Here is a 20,897-nt window from a genome sequence, read left to right as displayed (position 1 = left end):
TTCTGTTATTATTTCAGATTTGAATTCCATAGTAGTAGACCGAGATTTTCTACCCTCTAACTTTTTGTCTAAGTTGTTAGAAAAGTGGTCAAAGTAGATCATTTGTTTCAAAAGTTGTATTTTTGCATTGACAGTGAATGGCAGTTGGAAGTGATGATGTCACAATGGGGAGCTTTAGAATGTTGAGGAAAATGCCATGAAAGTGAATGAAGATTTACATTTACATTTAAGTCATTTAGCAGACGCTCTTATCCAGAGCGACTTACAAATTGGTGCGTTCACCTTAAGACATCCAGTGGAACAGCCACTTTACAATAGTGCATCTAAATCTTTTAAGGGGGTGAGAAGGATTACTTTATCCTATCCTAGGTATTCCTGAAAGAGGTGGGGTTTCAGGTGTCTCCGGAAGGTGGTGATTGACTCCGCTGTCCTGGCGTCGTGAGGGAGTTTGTTCCACCATTGGGGGAAGATTGATTATAATGTAAAAAGTATAAAATATATAAAAAAATATATAAAAAAAGTTTTTCTGACCAGTCTACACGTTTTAAAGTTGATGGCCACTGTCACACTGGAGAAGTAATTCTCTTCACGGATTAATCCCAGTTTCAACTGTACTGGGCAGATGGCAGACAGCGTGTATGGCATCCTGTGGGTGAGCGGTTTGATGATTTCAACGTTGTGAAGAGTGCCCCATGGTGCCTGTGGGATTATGGTATGGGCATAAATAAGGTACGGACAATGAACACAATTGCATTTTATCTAAAGCAATTTGAATGCATAGAGATACCGTGATGAAATCCGCGTGCCACTCATCCGCTACCATCACCTCATGTTTCAGCATGATAATGCATGGTCCAATGTCGCAAGGATCTGTACACAAAAATGTCCAAATTCTTCGATGGCCTGCATACTCACCAGACATGTCACCCACTGAGCACTCACTGTTTGGGATGCTCTGGATCGACGTGTATGACAGCGTGTTCCAGTTCCCCCCAATATCCATCAACTTTGCACAGCCATTGAAGATGAATGGGACAACATTCCCCAGGCCACAATCAACAGCCTGATCAACTATCCGAAGGAGATGTGTTGCACTGCAGGAGGCAAATGGTGGTCACACCAGATAGTATCTAGTTTTCTGATCCACGCCCCTACTTTAAAAAAAATGTATCTGTTACCAACAGATGCATATCTGTATTGCCAGTCATGTGTAATCCATAGATTAGGGTCTAATTTATTTATTTTAATTGACTGATTTCCTTATATGAACTGTAACTCAGTAAAATCTTTGAAATTGTTGCAAGTTGCATTTCTATTTATGTTAAGACCAGTTTGTCAATGACGCATTCTGACACTGAATTAGTTGAATCAGGTGTGCTAGTTCAGGACTACATCATTATTGGAAACGTCTGGAGGTCCTCAAGGAAAGATTTGAGGAGCACAGGGGTATGGATAGCATTAAATCGGCGCTTTTTGCTCTAGAGACAGTTCGCTCATTGTAAGAGGACATTTCGTCTCTGCATAAACAAGAAAACGATATTTCTCCACAGCCTAATATGTGAGACTAAATGATTCTCCCAAATTGTGCAGTTATCTTATCTGACTCTAGGTGGCATCCACACGCGGTGTGAAATATACAAAGATGACAGAGAACATGTTCAATGTCAAATCAAATGTATTTGTCACATGCGTCGAATACAACAGGTGTTGAATACAACCTTACAGTGAAATGCTTACTTACCAGCCCTTAACCAACAATGCAATATTGGACACCATTATAATTCCTTGTATTCCAATGTTTCACATGATCAATATTAATGTTCTACATGCCATTGTATCGAAACATGCATTTCACAAACTACGTTGTAATCTTTCAGAAGTTACATTATCCTTGCTCGAATACGTCTCACACAACCAATGACCAATAGACAGTCAAACAATAATTAATAGGGAAAATGTAGACACCGCACACTGTCCTGGGTCTTTGCTTTAATCGATGAAGACCTATCCAAAATTATAATCATTAGACCAAAAAAATATCTAAATGAAATAAAAAGTAGACAAGCATTGTTATCTGTTGTCATCCACGTGAACTCTGTATCTACTGCCCGTCATTCTGTTGACCTTTCATCAGTGGTAGAAAAGTACTCAATGCTCATACTTGAGTAAAACTAAAGATACCTTAATAGAAAATTACTCAAGTAAAAGTCAGTTACCCAGTAAAATACTACTTGAGTAAAAGTCTAAAAGTATTTGGTTTTAAATATACTTAAATATCAAAAGTAAATGTAGTGTCTAAAATATACCAAAAGTAAAAGTACAAATAATTTAAAACTCCTTATATTAAGCAAACCAGATGGCACAATTTTCTTGTTTTTTTATTTACAGATAGCCAGGGTCAGAATCCAACACTCAGACATAATTTGTGTTTAGTGAGTCCGCCAGATCAGACGCAGTAGGGATGACCGGGGATGTTCTCTTGATAAGTGTGTGAATTGGACCATTTTCTGTCCTGCTATGCATTCAAAATGTAACAAGTACTTTAGGGTGTCAGGGATAATGTATGGAGTAAAAAGTATATCATTTTCTTTATGTAGTGAAGTAAAAGTAGTCAAAAATATAAATAGTAAAGAAAAGTTCAGATACCCCCAAAAATACTTAAGTAGTACTTTAAAGTATATTTACACAATTGCCTTTCATTGAACCTGACCTTTAACCTTCTGGCTGGGCTCTGTTCCCCTCCCACTGTGACCTCAGTGGAGTGCCGGGCTGCCTCAGAAAGGTCTTCTCTGTAACCAGAGTAGGTTGACCGAAAGGTCAAGGGATGTGGTGGTCAAACCCCTCAGGACACTGAGCTATATTTAACCTCTGGGTAGACATTTACCCCTTAAGAGCTGCACTAGGAGGGAAGTAGAGGGGTGAAAGAGGATAAGGTTCACCATGAGATTAACCATGACATTCATGTTGCTGACTCCAGCCCGCTAGTTCAGATACAATACAGAGCACCCCCCTTGTAAACCGGTTGGGGAACCCTGGTTAACAAGAAAGAAAGAGAACATAAAACAATTCCACAACTTAAGTCAGTTTTTACATTTATGTTGTAATTTAGTAAGTATAAGACTGTTAGATGGATTACTATGACACTGTTACTTTTGTGAAGAAAATAACCGCCATATCCTTCAATGGCTGATCACCTGTAGTCCTTGTGCAATTCTAGGTCATTTTTCCCTCAATGCCGACTGAGGAGAAGCAGGCGACCTTGGATTGTGCTCCCAGTGACCCTTGCTTATTTATCTCAACTGTTCTGTCAATATTGATCCAATTGGCATCTGGAACAATTAAGAGCGGCTTTAGTGAACATCAATAGTGAAGAGGCGATTCTGGGATGCTGGCCTTCTTGGCAGAGCTCCTCTGTCCAGTGTCTGTGTTCTTTTGTCCATCTTAATCTTTTATATTTATTGGCCAATCTGAGATATGGCCTTTTCTTTGCAACTCTGCCTAGAAGAATCAGTAGAATCAGCTGCAATTCTAACACGTAAACACAACTCCCATATACAGGCATGGTATAGCTCACACGTGCACGGACACACAGAGAGTGACAAAAGAGAGGCTTGTTTCATCCTGGTAGTTTTATTTGGTTGGTGGTGAAGAAAATCGAATCATATGTACATCCAGCTGCCTTGACAAGCACAGTACAGAGCCGTAGTTCCAGTTCAGCTCATAATAACTATATAGGCCTTTATCGCAGTACCATCACAGCGGAGTTTGGGCCACTGAGGCTTCAGTCCAAAGCCACATCTCCAACAAAAACTGAGCAGACATTTAGGGTGCACAGAACATTGATTGTAACCATCAGTTACTTACAGGTCAGGTTTTAACCCAAAACATAACATTCGAAAGTGCCAGCAGATTTTTTTTTATGTGAGCGCCCAGACAATTCCAATGTTTATAACGCTTTTAGATATTAACATACAAAACAGCAGGTACAGTGCAATTGGCAGTGTGTTCAAACCCACTGCCTTTCTTCAGACCTGGTCCTAGTCTTACTTTCTACCGATACCAAACAGACACACCTTTCATTGAGGGAGACTCGCATCCGTGCACTTACGGTTAGTTTTGCAACTGAATGGCTCTGGCCAACTCTCGCACACACTAAACAAAGAGTGCAATGGTGGAAATCAACCTGCTCACAATTTCAATCACTTTCTAAAACATTAACAGGAAAAGAGTGTGAATGAGACAAGAAACATCGATGACATAGTACAAGCCATGACTCCTCCAAATTCGACATCATACCAGAAACTTCTCCCGTGCAAACGAATAATTTTTATTGGAGGCCAAAACGAGCTTCGATTGGCTTTTCAACTAAGCTACTGTACATAATTGATCCTGCCTAAAAGACTATAGGGGAGAACAAGGACGGGTATACAGAAGGTGGGATTGGGGGTTGGGGATGTTAAAGAAGGGCACACAGGACTCTTTACAAGGTGAGCTCTTTCTGTACGCCCCATAGGGTCTCGGCGCTGTTTCTCAGCTGCTTCTCCTCCTCGGGCTTCAGAGTCATGTGGATGATGTCGGTCAGACCGCTGTTTCCCAGCACGCAGGGCACGCTGAGAAACACCTCATCCTTCACACCGTGCATCCCCTGAGAAAGGGAGGGGGATGGATGGAGGCAAAGAGAGAAACTGGTTAAGGGCCGAACACAGCTGGAGTGTTGGTTTGGGTGGGGTGGACAGAGGGGCATGTGTGTACATGAGAGGTAGGTGTGTGTATGTGGGGGAGGGTGCGTATTAGCATGTGTGTGCCAACTTAATCCTTACATCTTCAGTCTTAACAAGCATTGGTTACAGTATATGCTTTGGCATATAGATTGCCTGTCGGTTTGAGACTAAAAACAATATTAAAAGAAAGACTTTACTCCTAGTCTACAACCACAGGCAATGATAGAGGACGCAACATTGCATCTGTCCTATTTTGGCAGATGGACTCCGGGCATATGGTCTTCTTACCTTGACCAGGGTGGATACAGGGTGGACTTTATGGAGATTCTTCAGGATGCTCTCAACCAGGTCAGCGACGGACATGCCGATAGCCCAGGAGGTGTAACCCTTCAGCTTGATGACCTCATAGGCACTATATGATATAGAGTGAAACGAGGGGAGACGTTAGAGGGGAACATCCAAGATACAAACATACACTACATGACCAGAAGTATGTGGACACGTGCTCGTCGAACATTTCATTCCAAAATCATGGCCATTAATATGGAGTTGGTCCTCCATATGCTGCTATAAAAGCCTCCACTCTTCTAGGAAGGCTTCCACTAGATGTCAGAACATTGCTGCGGGGCTTCCATTCAGCCACAAGAGCATTAGTGATGTTGAGTACTTATTTATCCGTTATTTTACCAGGTAAGTTGACTGAGAATACGTTCTCATTTGCAGCAACGACCTGGGGAATAGTTACAGGGGAGAGGATGGGGATTAATGAGCCAATTGTAAACTTGGGATTATTAGGTGACCGTGATGGTTTGAGTGCCAGATTGGGAATTTAGCCAGGATACTGGGGTTAGCACCCCTACTCTCACAATAAGTGCCATGGGATCTTTAATGACCTCAGAGAGTCAGGACACCCGTTTAACGTCCCATCCGAAAGACGGCACCCTACACAGTGTTCACTGCCCTGTGGCATAGGGATATTTTTTTTAGACCAGAGGAAAGAGTGCCTCCTACTGGCCCTCAAACACCACTTCCAGCAGCATCTGGTCTCCCATCCAGGAACTGACCAGGACCAACCCTGCTTAGCTTCAGAAGCAAGCCAGCAGTGGTATGCAGGGTGGTATGCTGCTGGCAACTGATGTTGGGTGATTACGCCTGGCTCACAGTCGGAGTTCCAGTTCATCCCAAAGGTGTTTGATGAGGTTGAGGTCAGGGCTCTCTGCAGGCTAGTCAAGTTCTTCAACAATGATCTCGACAAACCATTGCTGTATGGACCTCACTTTGTGCACTGTGGCCTTCCCCAAACGGTTGCCACAAAGTTGGAAGCACAGAATTGTCTATAATGTCATTGTATGTAGTAGCATTAACATTTCCCTTCACTGAAACTAAGGGGCCTAGCCCAAACCATGAAAAACAGCACCAGACCATTTTTCCTCCTCCACCAAACTTTGCAGTTGGCACTATGCATTTGGGCAGGTAGCATTCTCCTGGCATCCGCCAAACCCAGATTTGTCTGTTGGACTCAGTTCTTGTCAGACTGTTCTTGTCTTGACTTTGCTTCCAGAGGCATTTTGGAACTCGGTAGTGAGTGTTGCAACCGAGGACAGAAAATTTTTACGCACTACGAACTTCAGCGGTCCCGTTCTGTGAGCTTGTGTGGCCTACCACTTTGTGGCTGAGCCATGTTGCTCCTAGACGTTTCCACTTCACAATAACAGCACTTACAGTTGATAGTGGCAGCTCTAGTAGGGCATAAATTTGAAGAACTGACTTGTTGGAATGCTGGCATCATATGACGGTTCCACATTGAAAGTCACTGAGCTCTTCAGTAAGGCCATTATGCTACCACTTTTTGTCTATGGAGATTGCATGGCTGTGTGCTCGATTTCACACACCTGTCAGCAACAGGTGTGGCTGAAATAGTTGAATCCACTAATTTGAAGGGTCCACATACTTTTGTATATATAGTGTATATTACACATACACACCTTTAAACACATCTATATAACCTATATATAACATATGTGTAAGCTTCATAACACTTTTATACACACACCTTTAACCTACACCTCTAACATAACCCACACCTCTTTAACCTATAAGATAGGTATAACGTTCATAAAACATTTAAAACAACCTAATCTAATTTTTGGGGAAATATGGGTAGTTGTTCCTATTGTAAATGCTAAAAACCATTAGTGGAAGATATACACTAAGTATAGCAAACATTAGAAAGACGTTCCTAATAATGAGTTGCACCCCCCTTCTTTTGCCTTCAAAACAGCCTGAATTGGTCGGGGCATGGACTCTAGAAGGTGTCGAAAGCATTAAACACAGGGATGCTGGCCCATGTTGACGCCAATGCTTCCCACCCACAGTTGTGTAAAGTTACATTTACATTACATTTAAGTCATTTAGCAGACGCTCTTATCCAGAGCGACTTACAAATTGGTGCGTTCACCTTAAGACATCCAGTGGAACAGCCACTTTACAATAGTGCATCTAAATCTTTTAAGGGGGTGAGAAGGATTACTTTATCCTATCCTAGGTATTCCTGAAAGAGGTGGGGTTTCAGGTGTCTCCGGAAGGTGGTGATTGACTCCGCTGTCCTGGCGTCGTGAGGGAGTTTGTTCCACCATTGGGGGGCCAGAGCAGCGAACAGTTTTGACTGGGCTGCGCGGGAACTGTACTTCCTCAGTGGTAGGGAGGCGAGCAGGCCAGAGGTGGATGAACGCAGTGACCTTGTTTGGGTGTAGGGCCTGATCAGAGCCTGGAGGTACTGAGGTGCCGTTCCCCTCACAGCTCCGTAGGCAAGCACCATGGTCTTGTAGCGGATGCGAGCTTCAACTGGAAGCCAGTGGAGAGAGCGGAGGAGTGGGGTGACGTGAGAGAACTTGGGAAGGTTGAACACCAGACGGGCTGCGGCGTTCTGGATGAGTTGTAGGGGTTTAATGGCACAGGCAGGGAGCCCAGCCAACAGCGAGTTGCAGTAATCCAGACGGGAGATGACAAGTGCCTGGATTAGGACCTGCGCTGCTTCCTGTGTGAGGCAGGGTCGTACTCTGCGGATGTTGTAGAGCATGAACCTACAAGAACGGGCCACCGCCTTGATGTTAGTTGAGAACGACAGGGTGTTGTCCAGGATCACGCCAAGGTTCTTAGCGCTCTGGGAGGAGGACACAATGGAGTTGTCAACCGTGATGGCGAGATCATGGAATGGGCATGATCATGAAGTTGGCTGAATGTCCTTTGTGTGGTGGACCATTCTTGATACTGTTGGGTTCTGAGAATATTAAATATAATTATTCATGTCACTGAGGGAGAGAGGTTAATATATAACCTTTACATTATGTCAGGATATGTTATTGTTAGCCATCAGGGATCCTATTGGAGGGAGCCTCTGGAAGGAGAAGAGACACAGTCTGGTACCAGTCACCATGACAGCCGTAAGTTGGGGAGGAGTGAGGTCTTTGGGGCAGAGGTCAGGTCAGATGAAGTGAGGAAGAACACCAGAGATTCTGGGTTCGAGCCCAGGCTCTGTCGCAGCCAGCCGCGACCGCGAGGTCCATGGGGCGGCGCACAATTGGCCCAGCGTCATCCGGGTTAGGGAGGGTTTGGCCGGCAGGGATATCCTTGTCTCATCGCGCACTAGTGACTACTGTGGTGGGCCGGGCGCAGTGCACGCTGACCAGGTCGCTAGGTGTACAGTGTTTCCTCCGACACATTGGCTGGCTTCCGGGTTGGATGTGCGTTGTGTCAAGAAGCAGTGCGGCTTGGTTGGGTTGTGTTTCGAAGGACGCATGACTCTCGACCTTCGCCCACAGCGATGAGACAAGACAGTAACAAGACAGTAACTACTACCAATTGGATACCATGAAAAGGGGGGTAATAAAAAATAAAAAATATCCGTGCTTTGTATGAATATGTTTTTGTCGGTTCAGCTGTTCAACCTTCTGGGATGAATATACTTAGTTTAAGAAGTCATAGTGTCCGTTGAGTTCTTACTCTGATAATTGGAACCTAACAATACAGATGGGAAACTGTTGAGTGTGAAAAACCCAGCAGTGTTGCAGTTCTTGACACAAACCGGTGTGCCTGACGTTTTTTTCTCACCCATTCACCCTCTGAATGGCACACATACACATGATTGAAGTGACATCAATAAGGGATCATAGCTTTCACCTGGTCAGTCTATGTCATGGAAAGAGCAGTGTAGCTTTCTGAATGTGTTGTATATTTAGTCTATTTTGAAAACAGCAGGGACAAATGCCATTAATGTAGTTATAAAGTGGGTTGTGAATTACAAGTAAAAACATGTAATTAATGGTAATGCCATTACAGTCTACAGCATTCCATAACAACAAGGCTTTAGTCATTGGCGTAGTCAGTGCTTACGGTGTTAGTCCAGCATGTTTTCCAAATTCCTTCCTCCATTACACCAAAGTCCATTAGATTTTATTAGGCCTGTAGTAATTAGTAATTTAACTCTACCTCAACCATTGTGTAAATGATTTATACAGTATAGACTGATTAATTTGGAGTTCAACTATATGGACCAGTTTCCATATTAAGCCGAACCCTGGACTAAAAATCTATTCCAATGGAGATTCACCATTGAGTATGCTTTTTAGTCCAGGACTAGGCTGTGTCCATGAAACTGGCCCTAAAAGCAGAGTATTTCCAAGTATGACAGGCTGCAAGTTCACTACATCAGGTTTCTAATTATATAAATAGTACAGTCGTGGCCAAAAGTTTTGAGAATGACACGAATATTAATTTTCAAAGTCTGCTGCCTCAGTTTGTATGATGGCAATTTGCATATACTCCAGAATGTTATGAAGAGTGATCAGATGAATTGCAATTAATTGCAAAGTCCCTCTTTGCCATGCAAATGAACTGAATCACCCAAAAACATTTCCATTGCATTTCAGCCCTGCCCCAAAAGGACCAGCTTACATCATGTCAGTGATTCGCTCGTTAACACAGGCGTGAGTGTTGACGAGGACAAGGCTGGAGATCACTCTGTCATGCTGATTGAGTTCGAATAACAGACTGGAAGCTTCAAAAGGAGGGTGGTGCTTGGAATCATTGTTCTCCCTCTGTCAACCATGGTTACCTGCAAGGAAACACGTGCCATCATCATTGCCTTGCACAAAAAGGGCTTCACAGGCAAGGATATTGCACCTAAATCAACCATTTATCGGATCACCAATAACTTCAAGGAGAGCGGTTCAATTGTTGTGAAGAAGGCTTCAGGGCGCCCATGAAAGTCCAGCAAGCGCCAGGACCGTCTCCTAAAGTTGATTCAGCTGCAGGATTGGGGCACCACCAGCACAGAGCTTACTCAGGAATGGCAGCAGGCAGGTGTGAGTGCATCTGCATGCACAGTGAGGTGAAGACTTTTGGAGGATGGCCTGGTGTCAAGAAGGGCAGCAAAGAAACCACTTCTCTCCAGGAAAAACATCAGGGATAGACTGATATTCTGCAAAAGCGATTGGATTGGACTGCTGAGGACTGGGGTAAAGTCATTTTCTCTGATGAATCCCCTTTCCGATTGTTTGGGGCATCAGGAAAAAAGCTTGTCTGGAAAAGAAAAGGTGAGCTTTACCATCAGTCCTATGTAAAGCATCCTGAGACCATTCATGTGTGGGGTTGCTCCTCAGCCAAGGGAGTGGGCTCACTCACAATTTTGCCTAAGAACACAGCCATGAATAAAGAATGGTACCAACACATCCTCCGAGAGCAACTTTTCCCAACCATCCAGGAAAAGTTTGGTGACGAACATGCTGCCTTTTCAGTATGAAGGAGCACCCTTCCATGAGGCAAAAGTGATAACTAAGAGGCTCGGGGAACAAAACGTCAATATTTTGGGTCCATGGCCAGGAAACTCCCCAGACCTTAATACCATTGAGAACTTGTGGTCAGTCCTCAAGAGGCGGGTGGACAAACAAAAACCCACAAATTCTGACAAACTCCTGCCATCAGTCAGGATGTGGCCCAGAAGTTAATTGACAGCATGCCAGGGCGAATTGCAGAGGTCTTGAAAAAGAAGGGTCACTGCAAATATTTACTCTTTGCATCAACTTCATGTAATTGTCAATAAAAGCCTTTAACACTTATGAAATGTTTGTAATTATACTTCAGTATTCCATATTCCATTTCTGACAAAAATATCTAAAGATACTGAAGCAGCAAACTTTGTGAAAATTAATATTTGTGTCATTCTACAGTAGTCTCTGAGCTCTGCTTTACCCAACCATTAGGGCTACCGAGTGGTGCAGCGGTCTAAGGCACTGCATCTCAGTGCAAGAGGTGACACTATAGTCCCTGGTTTGAATCCAGGCTGAATCACATCTGGCTGTGATTGGGAGTCCCATAGGGCGGCGCACAATTGGCCGGGGTAGGCCGTCATCGTAAATAAGAATTTGTTCTTAACTGACTTGCCTAGTTAAATAAAGGTTAAATATTTTGTTTTTAAATAAAACCATTGTGTTCATTAGGCATGAAACGGAAGAAAACGAGCCAAAAAGGAGTGAGTACTATATGAATGGAGTACTATCTGAACTTCTCCACTAAGTAACGCATTTCCCATTGCAAACATTTTTAAAAGGGTGATCCCTGATTTAACATGACCCTTGATAAGTAAAGATAAAGTTGAACATGTGTGTTTCTAAGACTCACCCATTGACCACCATCTTGTGGACGTGCTTCCAGTCCTCCTTGTCTGTGTCTGTGCCCATGTCTGGGTTCAGGCCCTTCAGGGAAACACCGGCAACATTCACACCGCTCCATACAGGCACTGGGAGAAAGAGAAGAGACAGGCATCCAGTCAGTCTGTCATAGACACAGTACCAATGTATGTGAAAGTCTTCCACAATATTGTAATCAGACAGACGGGTTCCGGTATGGAGTGTATTTGAAGCCATAGCCTACATACCGCTGGAGTCTCCATGCTCTCCAATGATCCAGCCGTGACAGCTGGATGGGTGAAGGTGTAGCTTCTCGCCCATCAGGTGGCGGAAACGACCAGAGTCCAAGTTGGTGCCGGAACCGATGACGCGGTGACGGGGGAAACCACTCAGCTTCCAAGCCACGTAGGTTAGGATGTCAACTGGGATGTTGGAAGAAGGGGGGTGACAAATATTAGCACAATCTGAGTTAACAAAACAAAACAAACCCTAACCTTTACCCTATCCTTAACCATATCACTAACATTATGCCTAAAATTATATTTTTTCTTTTTAGAAATGTTCACTGTATAGCCTATATTGACTTTGCAGATGGTCATACAGTGGGGACTGAAAGAGAGGGGAGGAGGGGTGAAGGAGTGACACATTTTATAGGAGTTGTCAGCAATAGGACCGTGGAGTTGTTAATGGTAATGTAACCTGACCCTGATCATGGAAAGCTACAGGAATGAGCAGGCTTTTGTTCCAGCCCAGGACTAACATTATTCAAACCTATCAATCACTTATCATAATGCTAGGGTAATGATCAAGTCACTAGACGATGTTCAACTGAATTACCTTCACTTCCACTTTTCTATTTATTGTACTCTCCATCTGTCTACCTTCCTGTTCTATTGCTCTCTCTTTCTCTCTCTCATCCATCTCTCTCTTTCTCTCCCTCCTTCTCTCTTATCCCTCTCTCTCTTTCTCTCCCTCCTTCTCTCTTATCCCTCTCTCCTCGTACCAGGATTGGAGACAACCAGCAGGATGGCGTTGGGGCTGTACTTGACGATCTGGGGAATTATGAATTTGAAGATGTTGACGTTGCGCTGCACCAGGTTCAGACGGCTCTCACCCTCTTGCTGACGAGCACCGGCTGTGACCACCACCACCTTGGAGTGGGCAGTCGTACTGTAGTCTTGAGTGAGATATAAGATGCATGTTAAACACACACAAATGCAACCTAGTGTTCCGAAGCACCCCCGCAACAAGTGTGTGTGTGTGTGTGTGTGTGTGTGTGTGTGTGTGTGTGTGTGTGTGTGTGTGTATGTGTGTGCGTTTGTATGTGTGTGTGCGTTTGTATGTGTGTGCCTTTGTGTGTCTGCTCAACTTGTGCGTGTATGTTTGTGTGTGTGCACAACTCGTTTGTGCATATGTGTGTTTCAGAGTGTGTGTGCATAAGTGTATGACTCTTCACTCACCTTTGTCACCCACGATCTTGTGAGTCTTGCAGAAGAGGCTGCCATGCTGCAGGTCCATGACCTCACCCTTTAGTTTATCTTCCATCACGTCAATCAGGCACAGCTCATCGCACAGGTCCTGGTCAACACATGCAAACCAGGAATATTATGGTTCAGGAATATACTCCATATAGAAAAGTATATGGCTATACTGTACATAAGGGGCTGGTTTCCCGGGCACAAATTAGGGCAAAATCTTGGCATAAAAAGCTATTTCCCCGTTGAAACTGCTTTTTAGTCCCGGACGATGCTTTATTTGTGTCCAGGGAAACTGTTCCTGCTCTATTTTACTTAAACATTTAATGGTGGAATGATCATTATTTAGTAGTACACTTTGTAGTGTTTAACAATTTAACCTATATAAAAATTAGTTATGTCTAAAATGCATTTTCACTGTGTTTTATTTTGACAACTGACCAGGACCATCTCACACGTAGAGGCCTAAAACCACTTCCCTCCAATCCATTGTCTCATTGATACCAGTCTCATGCCAAATAGGCCTATTGAACAACTGGATAAAATAACCTTCTACTGATTGGTTACAACACAAGCCCTGGAAAAAACACACTGGCAGCCCAGCAGTTACCTCCGGCTCACTCCACTCAGATCATCTCGGCAGACTTGACATGCACAGCTCTCAGCAGAGGTCTATTTCCTGTCAGCCTTTGTTTCCTCACTGGCTTAGTTTGCATCCCTAATGGCACTCTATTCCATATATATTGTGTACTACTGTTGACCAGGGCCCACATGGTGTATGACAATACATTGAGTGTACGAAATATTAGGAACATATTCCGAATATCAAGTTGCACCCTCTTTTTCCCACAGAACAGCCTTAATTCGTCGGAGCGTGGACTCTACAAGGTGACGAAAGCATTCCAAGGGGATGCTGGCCCATGTTGAATCCAATGCTTCCCACAGTTGTGTCAAGTTGGCTGGATGTCAACTTGTGTGGTGGATCATTCTTGATACTCATGGGAAAAACTGTTGAGCATGAAAAACCCAACAGCATTGCAGTTCTTGACACACTCAAACCGGTGTGCCTAGCACCTACTACCATAACCCGTTCAAAGGCACTTAAATCTTTAATCTTGCCCATTCACCATCTGAGTGGCTTAAAAATCCTTCTTTAACCTGTCTCTTCCCCTTGATCTATACTGATTGAAGTGAATTTAACAAGTGACACCAATAAGAGATCATAGCTTTCACCTGGATTCATCTGGTCAATCTACAGTATGTCATGGAAAGAGTAGTTGTTCCTAATGTTTTGGGACACAACCTATGCCAGTGAGGTCAAAGGTAGTACAATAGGGAATAGGTGTTATTTGGGACGCAATAGTCAGGAGCCCTATTTATAGCTCTTTTTTCATTTTTTTAATGTTTACCCCCTTTTTCTCCCCAATTTCGTGATATCCAAAAGGAAGTTACAGTCTTGTCCCATCGCTACAACTCTCGTACCAAGGTCGAAGGTCGAAAGTTATGCGTCCTCCAAAACATGACCCTGCCAATCCGCACTGCTTCTTGACACAATGCTCGCTGAACCCGGAAGCCAGACGCACCAATGTGTCGGAGGAAAGTAGATATGGACAAGGATATCTCTACAATTTCTCCAGAATTAAGACGTTGGTCTTCATTAAAAACCAACCCACTGGGAACAGATGTCAGTTCAATGTCTAGTTTTGATTTACAAAAATATAAATGTAAAGTGGTGGTCCCATGTTTCATGAGTGAAATAAAAGATCCCAGAAATGTTCCTTATGCACAAAAGGCTTATTTCTCCCAATTATTTTGCACACATTTCTTTACATTCCTGTTAGTGAGCATTTCTCCTTTGCCAAGATAATCCATCCACCTGACAGGTGTGGCATATCAAGAAGCTAATTAAACAGCATGATCTTTACACAGGTGCACCTTGTGCTGGGGACAATAAAAGGTTACTCTTAAATGTGCAGTTTTGTCATGCCAGAGATGTCTCACGTTTTGAAGGAGCGTGCAATTGGTATGGTGACCGCAGGAATGTCCACCAGAGCTGTTGCCAGATATGTGAATGTTAATTTCTCTACCATAAGCTGCCTTCAGGGTCATTTTAGAGAATCTGACAGTACGTCTAACCAGCCTCAAAACCGCAGACCATGTGTAACGACGCCAGCCCAGCACCTCCACATCCGGCTTCTTCACCTGCGGAATCGTCTGAGACCAGCCATCTGGACAGCTGATGAAACTGGGTTTGCACAACCGAATATTGTCCTCACCAGGGTCTTGACCTGCCTGCAGTTCGGCATCATAACCGACCTCAGTGGGCAAATGCTCATCTTCGATGGCCACTGGCATGCTAGAGAAGTGTGCTCTTCACAGATTTATCCCGGTTTCAACTGAACTGGGCCGATGGCAGATGTGTGAGCGAGCGGTTTGCTGGTGTCAAAGTTGTGAACAGAGTGCCCCATGGTGGCGGTGGGGTTATGGTATGGCCAGGTATAAGCTACGGACAATAAACACAATTGCATTTTATTGATGCCAATTTGAATGCTCAGCGATAGCGTGGCGAGATCCTGAGGCCCATTCATCCGCCTCCATCTCCTCATCTCTCAGCATGATCATGCATGGCCCCATGTCTCAAAGATCTGTACACAATTCCTGGAAGCTGGAAATGTACCAGTTCTCCCATGGCCTGCATACTCGCCAGACATGTCACCCATTGAGCATGTTTGGGATGCTCTGGATTGACGTGTTCGACAGCGTGTTCCCGCCAATATCCAGCAACTTTGTACAGCATTTGCGGAGGAGTGGGACAACATTCCACAGGCCACAATCATCAGTCTGATCAACTATATGTGAAGGAGATGTGTCACGTTGCATAAGGCAAATGGTGTTCACACCAGATACTGGTTTTCTGATCCATTCCCCTACCATTTTTTAAAGATGCATATCTGTATTCCCAGTTATGTGAAATCCATAGATTAGGGCCTCAGGAATTTATTTCAATAAACTGAGTTACTTATGTGAACTGCCACGCAGTAGAATCTTTGAAATTGTTGCATGTTACGTTAATATTTTTGTTCAGTGTACATTTGCTTGAGTTGTCAACTAACGTGAATTTAACATGAAATCAACAACAAATGTCACCACGTCATTGGATTTATTGTAGGTTCAAATGACATGGTGACCAAAAAAGATGAGACGCCCTTATGTTGATTACTTTTGCAATCAAGTATCCCCTGTCGATTCAACGCCATCACATAGATTTTGGGGGTCGAAATGACATGGAAACAACTTTGATTCAACCCGTTTTTGCCCTGTGGGAAGTGCCTACTGGCACTGTGGTCGGATGCACAGTCCAATTGAAATTAGACAACGCACATAAAAATGAAGAGGCCTATTTATAAAAAAACGTATTGTCCCGAATGGGAATAAGGGTTCCCCATTCCACGTCCAATGCCAGAGCAAAATCGAATATTTGAAAACATTGTGCAGAAAGGCCAAGGACTGCAAGAGCAGGAGTGGGAACGGGAGTGCTCGATAACCATTTTAGTCAGAGCTGGACGCGGTATTGGGTGACCATCCCAACACCCGTCCGTTGTTCATTCTAGACAGTGCTGTGTCAATATTGAGGGAAAGCCGCTTTATCAACTTTTTTGGTAATGTGAATAGTCTAATTCAGTTGCTATATCAGATATGAAAATAATAAAGCGGTACAAAGCCTTTAGATAGTATCTCTTAGATAGTACCTCTTTACTTTTTTCACATTTTGTTACAGCCTGAATTTGAAATGGATTAAATTAAGATTTTTGCTTACTGGCCTAACCACAATACCCCATAATGTCAAATTGTTTTGACAAATTAAAAACAAAATCAAATGTCTTCAGTCAATAAGTATTCAATCCCTTTGTTATGGCAAGCATAAATAAGTTCAGGAGAAAAATGTGCTTAACATGTCACATAATAAGACTCACTCTGTGTGCAATTACAGTGTTTAACATGATTTTTGAATTACTACCTCATCTCTGTACCCCACACATGCAAGGTCCCTCAGTCGAGCAGTTAATTTCAAACACAGATTCAACCACAAAGACCATGGAGGTTCAGGCACCTTTTGGCAGATAGGTAAAACAAAAAAGAAGAAAAAAAAGAAGTAATTGAATATGTGAAAAAAGGAAGCCTGTACAAAATAAAAAATATTCCAAAACATAAATCCTGTTTGCAAAAGGGCACTAAAGTAATACTACAATAATTGCCTATGTTAAGCTTTTTAAAAAGTACAAAGTATTTGTAAGGTGTTTTGCCTGTTTTAAAATATGCTTAAAATGCTTAAAATATAAAAAACAATTATGATTGTTTTAAATTGTGGTTAGGAAATAAAGGTAGACATGGTTTTTAAAAAGGTAGTGGTAATATTTCATTCAGCACAGAAATGTGTAGGCAGCTTAACTTACCCTAATTTACACCATACCCGGAGTAGGTTGTGCCAAAAGACTATTATCTTTTCAAAACTGTAATGTTTACACGAATTCTGATTTATTTCTAGGGATACAACATCCTGAAATATATGTATCTGTATTTGTTTGAAATAATACTATATTTCCCTTGACGGAGTGATGCTGAATGTAAAAAAATGTCTCTCCTTATCGCACTCTCTCCTAAATTGTAGAATATGTCCAAACTGATGAGTAAAGGCACATTGCTTTCTGTAAGCATGGCTAGTTTTAGTTTGACACTAGAGTTAGAACAATGGAGCTAATGGCCTGGGTCATGTTCATTAGGGCACGCAACAGATTTGTTTTTTGTATTTACATTTTTCAACAGAAAACAATGTCATATTGGACACGTACATGCAGTCCCTCTCTGTTTAGGTACGTAATTCTTCCGTTTGGTGCCAAATGAACACGCCCCTGGACATTGTGTCCTAGTCATGTCTGTCTAACTTCTAATGTTCATTCATTTTCATGCACTTTACCTAAACACCCCTTAGCTCTGTCCTCTATCTCCCTCATTCCCACTACCCACTGCCGCCACAATTCACACTGTAACACCTAATACCCCTGTCACTGGTTAAAAGTCTTACACCCTTTCATTCCACCCAAATCTCTTATTCTGACAACAGTTACTGCAGTTTTTTGTAAGGGGGTCCCCCCACCCCCTCCATTCGTCTCACCTTGAGTAGGACGCTGACTGCGGAGGCCATGCCAACCATGCCGACGCCAACAACTGTCACCTTGCTCCGGGAGCCAACAGGCTCACCAGCCAACACATGGGTGATCAGCTTCTCCTTGGTAGTCATCTGAAAGACAGAGACAGACAGAGACAGAGACAGAGAGAGAGAGAGAGAGAGAGAGAGAGACAGAGACAGAGAGAGAGAGAGAGAGAGAGAGAGAGAGAGAGAGAGAGAGAGAGAGAGAGAGAGAGAGAGAGAGACCAGCATAAAATCTTTATCTCCTATTTGACCTACAGCAACACCGAGTCTCCATAGCAATGCCTATCTCTCTCCCGCACCCTTCTGCTCCTGCTTCCAGTTGCCCTGCCTAACTGACCACAAACTATTATGGGGTGGCAATGGTGTCATAACATGGGCGCTATTTATACTTCCTGGTTCGGGGAGAACGGTGGTAAAGGGCCTGTTTAGAATATGACATTAAATTGATGACACAGCTACAACAGCATTCAGCTATTTTAGGCTCCAAATTTCCACCCTGTTAGGATCTTGTATTCATTATTGGTTGTTCCACCATGTTTTCTTTTTGCTTAATACCCTGTTGTGCTTCAATTCCATCCTGTTAGGTCAGTATCAGTATCAACGAGAGGCTATGCGTTCTCTGGAGAATAATGAACCATGTGGAAGGTGTGCTCCACGACGCTCTAGCGAAGTGGAACTAACCTTCCACGGAGTTGCATTATTTTCCAGAGAACGTATATCCTCTTGTTTGATTATCCCTTAATAAAGATTTGCTAGTTTAGCTAACCAAACCATCAGTCTTAGCTTTCTATTATGAGCATCTAATTCAACAATGCCAATAATGTTTTCAATTTGACTTTTGCTTTCAAAAGCAGCTGAATAGAACATGTAAGAATGAACTATAGCCATTGAATTCTACCATGCTGATATAGCGTGCATTATAGGGAAATAGAATGCCCTTCAAGCCAATCAGAATCAAGTATTCAACCATGCCTGGTATAATTAAGCAATAAGCACACGGGATGTGGTATATGGCCAATATACCACAGCTAAGGACTACCTGAGCTTGACCACAAAAAGTGCTAGAATACCCCCCAAAAATTAAACAGGTACTTTCCTCCCCTAATGTTTTGAGGTCCAAAAAAGGCAGGCAAAGTAGGAATGACCCATCCCATTACTTGATCACAAAATCTGATGTCTCACCTTGAAGGTTTAGTGAAAGTGATGTGGAAACAACACTGAGAAGCGAGTTGGAATGTCTTCGGCTGGCCTCTTCTCCCCTGGCTGGATGCAGCTTTTCTGCAGCAATGGAGCACATGGGGAGGTTCACGGTATTTAAATAGCTTAGGGGTGCCCGGTAGACATTGCGTGATTACATATGAATCATACCAGACCTGTCAGTGTTAAAGGTCACGTTGATGCAGAGCAAACGTAATTGCTGTGCTCTTGGATACGATAGTGCGCGCCACGCTCGGTTAATGTGTCTCTGCATAGACTTTTCTGTGCTATTGCCCAAGTGCATCATCAGAGGAATCCCTCCAGTAGCCCTTCTTTACTCTTGAACAGAAGCCTTTTTATATAGTGTGAGGATATCATTTTGGGTCCGTTCTATTTCATCACACTGAAACCCAGTCACATCACATAAACAGAAAAATGGCACCAAACACAATATCCCAGGATGCCTCATATACACATTATGTAGGCTACACATCTTGTGTTGTCCCTGTTGTCTTTAATGCATTGTGCTCCAGTGTTCTAACAGGGCTGTTGCTGCTGTAAACATCTAACACTATAACATGATCAGGGTTGGGGTGTAACTGATTACATGTAGTTACATGTAATTGAATTACACAAAAACTGTAACTGTAATCAGAGGCGACATTGCCCATAGGGGGGTACGTGCCCACTCAGATTTGTCCAGTTAAATGTATTTATTTTTAAATCTTGTTGCTGTTTCTCCGTAGTAATAATAGCCACCTAGCAAAATGAATGAAGTTGGTTTTAGCTAGCCCAGATAGGTTCCCAATCTCTCAACCTCATTTCAAGATATCAATCAAGTTAGTGTAGCTAGCTTGTCTGACTGGCAAGCCTGCTGGCAAGTTTGGTAGACTTAAGAAAAGCAAACAATATCTAAATGTACTGAATAAGATTCCCTTCGATCTTTTACCCATATTTTAGCAGAGATGCAAAGAAGCATATTTAGTCTCTTAAAAAAAATCTGAAGGATACAAACAGCTTGAGAGGTGTGCTTACATATGCAGAAACATTTCCTTTTTTTTTTACATAAAATTAAGCATAATGAATATGGCTCTAGATTGCAGGAAAAAACTGTTTCAGGTGTTACAAAAATGCAAAAGTCTCCAACAGGCAGCCATGTAATCAGTTATGTTACCAGCAAAAATATTGTAATCAGATTACAGATCTTGCAATACTTTTAAATTCATCAAGGATGTTTGCGGGGGAAAAAATCACTTATGATTAATTTCTGTTTTCTCAATGACATTCAATTCAGTATGGATAAAGGCGGAAGTTTAAGTTTGCTCCACCTGAGTGAGTCTGACCACAAGTCAGAGAGCACTATTGATGACACATACAATGCGTTTGATGGATCGTTTTTGTATTCTTCCACATCCTCTTAAGCAGAAAGTAATAAGAGTACGTTACTGAGTTTGGGTAATCCAAATGTTAGGTTACTGATTCAAATTTAGGGCAGGTAACTAATAATTGTAAAAGATGACATTTAGAAAGCCTAGTCTCCAACCCACTGCCCCACGTGATAAAATGGATAGAAAAGAGCAATAGCCGTGGCAGACTCCCAATAGTT

At 42.8% G+C, this 20,897-nt stretch overlaps 1 protein-coding gene across 1 annotated transcript; it reads right to left on the bottom strand.

Moving 5' to 3' along the window:
• Positions 1–3,609: 3,609 nt before the first annotated feature.
• On the bottom strand, positions 3,610–19,393 carry LOC115109744 (L-lactate dehydrogenase A chain-like). The gene is made up of 8 exons (XM_029635039.2): positions 19,277–19,393; positions 18,056–18,181; positions 12,868–12,985; positions 12,411–12,584; positions 11,656–11,829; positions 11,400–11,517; positions 5,010–5,133; positions 3,610–4,645 (listed from the first exon to the last, which is right to left on the bottom strand). The coding sequence occupies exons 2-8, from the start codon at positions 18,179–18,181 to the stop codon at positions 4,481–4,483; spliced, it is 999 nt and encodes a 332-aa protein (XP_029490899.1). The 5' UTR covers positions 19,277–19,393; the 3' UTR covers positions 3,610–4,480.
• Between the last annotated feature and the right edge of the window lie 1,504 nt (positions 19,394–20,897).

The sequence above is a fragment of the Oncorhynchus nerka genome, linkage group LG25, assembly GCF_034236695.1.
Source record: "Oncorhynchus nerka isolate Pitt River linkage group LG25, Oner_Uvic_2.0, whole genome shotgun sequence".
NCBI lineage: Eukaryota > Metazoa > Chordata > Actinopteri > Salmoniformes > Salmonidae > Oncorhynchus > Oncorhynchus nerka.
Note: the sequence above shows the minus strand (reverse complement) of the source record. Positions and strands in the feature narration are given on the sequence as shown.